At 26.0% G+C, this 3,678-nt stretch overlaps 1 protein-coding gene across 1 annotated transcript in view; it reads right to left on the bottom strand.

Annotated features, from left to right (window-relative positions):
- Positions 1 to 945: 945 nt before the first annotated feature.
- The window catches only part of LOAG_18241 (ecotropic viral integration site), a gene marked incomplete at both ends in the record, with an annotated part of 23,745 nt that continues 21,012 nt past the window's right edge, over positions 946 to 3,678 (bottom strand). The window contains 4 exons of the mRNA XM_020450905.1: positions 946 to 1,203; positions 1,806 to 1,874; positions 2,107 to 2,268; positions 2,457 to 2,537. Coding sequence (XP_020305366.1) covers positions 946 to 1,203; positions 1,806 to 1,874; positions 2,107 to 2,268; positions 2,457 to 2,537 — 570 coding nt within the window. The remainder of the gene's footprint in view (positions 1,204 to 1,805; positions 1,875 to 2,106; positions 2,269 to 2,456; positions 2,538 to 3,678) is intronic.

Here is a 3,678-nt window from a genome sequence, read left to right as displayed (position 1 = left end):
TAATAATAGTAACAATATGGAAATGTTATTTTTGAAGTATATCTTATTTTTAACTTATGCAAATTTTCATTTTTCAAAAATAATAAATACCTAAATCAAATATTCATATCAGTTATTGTTGATGAAACTATCTCATTTTCTTTATCGTTTTTCCATTTTCATAAGTCAGATAATTATTAAAAAGTCAAATGAAAAAAAGAAAGAAAACTGAAATAAAATAATAAACGAAATGGAATGGAAAATTTTACTAAATTAGAATAAAACTTTAAATAATAAAAAAAATTTTTGAACAAATAAACAGCTAAAACAAACAAGCAAACAAATATAAATAATTAAATAAACAAACCAACGAGTAGGCAAAAAGGTTAAAAGATTAAAATACGAAGAGAATTGAACAAAAAAGAGATGAAATGAAATGAAAAAAGTGAATAAAATAAGGGAAAGAAAAAAAAGAAACATTGCAATATTTTTATTTACATACACTCATAATTTTCATTTTATAAAAATATCACAGAAAAAGCTTTGATCACATAAAAGCAAAGCATAAGTTTAAATTTGAAATAATGTAAAATATATTTTAAATCATAATACATCTTATGCATTGTATAATACATTTAATTCAATTCCTAAAAAAAAATTAATTACTTTTGATATGATAGAAAAAAGAAAAAAGCAACAGGAAAAAAAATACAAAAATTGCCATTTTATGATTTCACAAAAAAAAAAGAAAAAAGAAAAAATTGATAAAAAGCTGATGATTGGCTAGAATGATAAAAGAAATTGAATTACCGAATTGAAAAAGCGCAAAAAAAATTTCACCAATTGGCAATAATGACAGCATATCAGCGTATAAAAGGCTTAGAATTTATTAACTAATAAATCAACAAATCAATCAATTGATAAAAACCTTTCCCATTTTCTTTCAACTAATTAAAAATGATGAAGCTATGATGTATCACTTGTTTGAAAACCACTATCTGTTGTATCATTACCATCTTCTTCCAACATCCGTCGTATATCATCTTTAAGATGGTCCTTGCTACAACTTGGAATAATACCATTCTCTTTCACCAATATTACATTTTCATCTGAAAGTTCCGGAAGTTCAGGAACTCGAACTTGCATATCAGCAATTAATGTTGTTAATTCATCGCTGGTGATCGAAACAGCATCACCGCTAACATGTGAACCAATTGCACCCGTCTGAAATAACAAAAAATGAAGAATTTTGTGCACCCTTCGTTCCCCTTTTTTCTGTTTTGATTAGTTCGACAAACGTAATATCAATCAACTAGCTTTTTGAGAGGAGAAAAAAGTACAGAGATTTGATTATGATAAAAATAAAGTTTGAAATTATATATCAGCGCACAAAATTTTGGGATTTATCAATTAATTAACAAAATGACAATCAAAAAATTTGATAAAATGTCAACTTATTTGAGTATTTATTTCATTACACCTAAAGTCAATTGCACGAAGACAATAAATGGTACTAAATTATACAATGGAATGACAGTTTTTAATTGGATACAACTGAAATATAATATTTTAAGTAGGCAAACTTGAAATTAATTTACTAATTAACGTAATTAAAAATACAATATTTCGAATAAATAAAAATTCTTCCAAATAAAATAGTTGAAAATACCAGAATTCAGATAAATGAACTCAAAATTTCCAAATAATATAATTAAATACTATAATTTGAGTAAGTGAATTTGAAAATTTCTAATTAATAATAACCATATGGGTATCATTTTGAATTTCAATAATTTATCACAAAAGAAAAACAAAAGTTAACGAACTAAAGAATCATCGTCCAAATCACAAACTGAGCTCCCTCTTAACTGAGTGTGTGTCCATTTCTCGGCTTTCTGTAATCATTCGAGAATTAAATATTAAAATAAAAATGAAATAGATAACCTTATAAAGACCACTTCGAATTTCAATTGCATGGAATATACTCTCGCCTATTATGAATGTATTTGTTGTCTTCAATATCTGCTAAAGCTTTCAATAGCTTGGTAAACAACGATTTACCTTAAATTCAAGATAACTTCAATGTTTATCTAAATTTCTAGCAGTTAAATCGAGGAGGATACTTACTCTAAGTTCAAGATGAGTAATAGCTTGTTTCAAATCAGCAATATGTTGCATTGCTTCACTATACTTTAATCGTTCCATCACTGATCGTTCCTTTAATTCACTTTCTACTTCAATCGCTTTACGTCGTTCGTCCTTAATTTGATCAGAAAGTTCTTTTTGACGCTAAAAAAAACCAAAATAGAGTAAGTAATTACGATTTAAAAATTAAATAATAACGGCTAAAAATATAAATTTGTTAATCAAACAATATAATAATTTTAAATAATGAAAATGATAACGAATCTTTCAATGATTACAACAACAATAATCATGATTGAAATTGTAAAAGATAATTAGAATGAATAACAAACCTGCAAAATATCACTTTTTTCATCTCTTAATCGTTTCATTTCTTCATCTTGACGTTTGAGTTGATTTGTACAAACATGATTCTGTAGAAAAAAGGGGATAATTTAAATTGAAATATATGGGGTCTTTTTCCTTTTTTTAATTCTTCGATAAAATCATTCATTTCAATCATCTAATTTTATGGTAATTTATTTTTGTACAAAAACATAAGTCTGTATTTTCGTGCACAAATTTTTAATTTGTTCATTAATAGGAGAATGAAAAGTCAAAGTTGAATGAAACGAATTTTTAAAAAAGTTAGATCTTCTTGAATGATATAGAAATAATAATATATCTCCACAAAATATTTGCCACTAAATACATTTACTCAAACTTAATCAATTTGTCATCTAATGTAATTTGTTTGCAAATGAATGATTAATGAATTAGTGAAACAAAAATCGGTTGAACCGGATTTTCAACGTGCAAAAATTCGTTTCACCATTTATTGTAATTTGTTTATGAATGAATGATTAATGAATAGAGAAGTAAAGATCAGTTAATTACTAACAGTTTAACCAAAGTAGTTGGATGCAAGTTTATATGAGGCATAGTAATTAATGAATATGTCTAATTCTCATAGCTATTAACAAACAAAACTGATTAATTGATGTTGGTTTAATTTCATTTAATTTCTGTATTCAATGTTGAAAAATTCACAACAAATTATAAGTGTAATCAAGATACTAACTTGTGTCTCTAACTCCATCACTTTTTGGCGCATTTCTTTTAATTCAGCAACAGTATCCGCCTCTCGAATTCTTACACCCATTAATTGATCTTCAAGTTCTTTTATCGTCACATAACCTGCAAGGAATTTGTGGCAATAAATTCATCAATATCATATCATATCAATGATACAGAGAATAGTGCATAAATGAAATTAATGCATTAATATGACAATATTGATTAGTTCTTTTTTTTTTATTAAATATATCTTACCGTAAGAATCTGAAGCACTACAAACATTTTGAAATAAATGTCCTATGCTTTTTTTTTTCAATAAGGATTGTTGGAACCATCTTAGATTCCAAAATCAATGGACTAAATTGTGCGGACGTAGCGCTCTCGATTTTCTTGTTCCTTCAATCAGCAGCAATACATAATTTCATGTTGTTATCAAGTGGATGTAGTCAACGATATTATTAGATTTTCAAAAAAAATGTGCAGTAATGAAAATCATGG

This window comes from Loa loa (genome assembly GCF_000183805.2).
Source record: "Loa loa unplaced genomic scaffold supercont3.235, whole genome shotgun sequence".
NCBI lineage: Eukaryota > Metazoa > Nematoda > Chromadorea > Rhabditida > Onchocercidae > Loa > Loa loa.
This window is presented reverse-complemented; position numbering and strand designations above follow the sequence as displayed.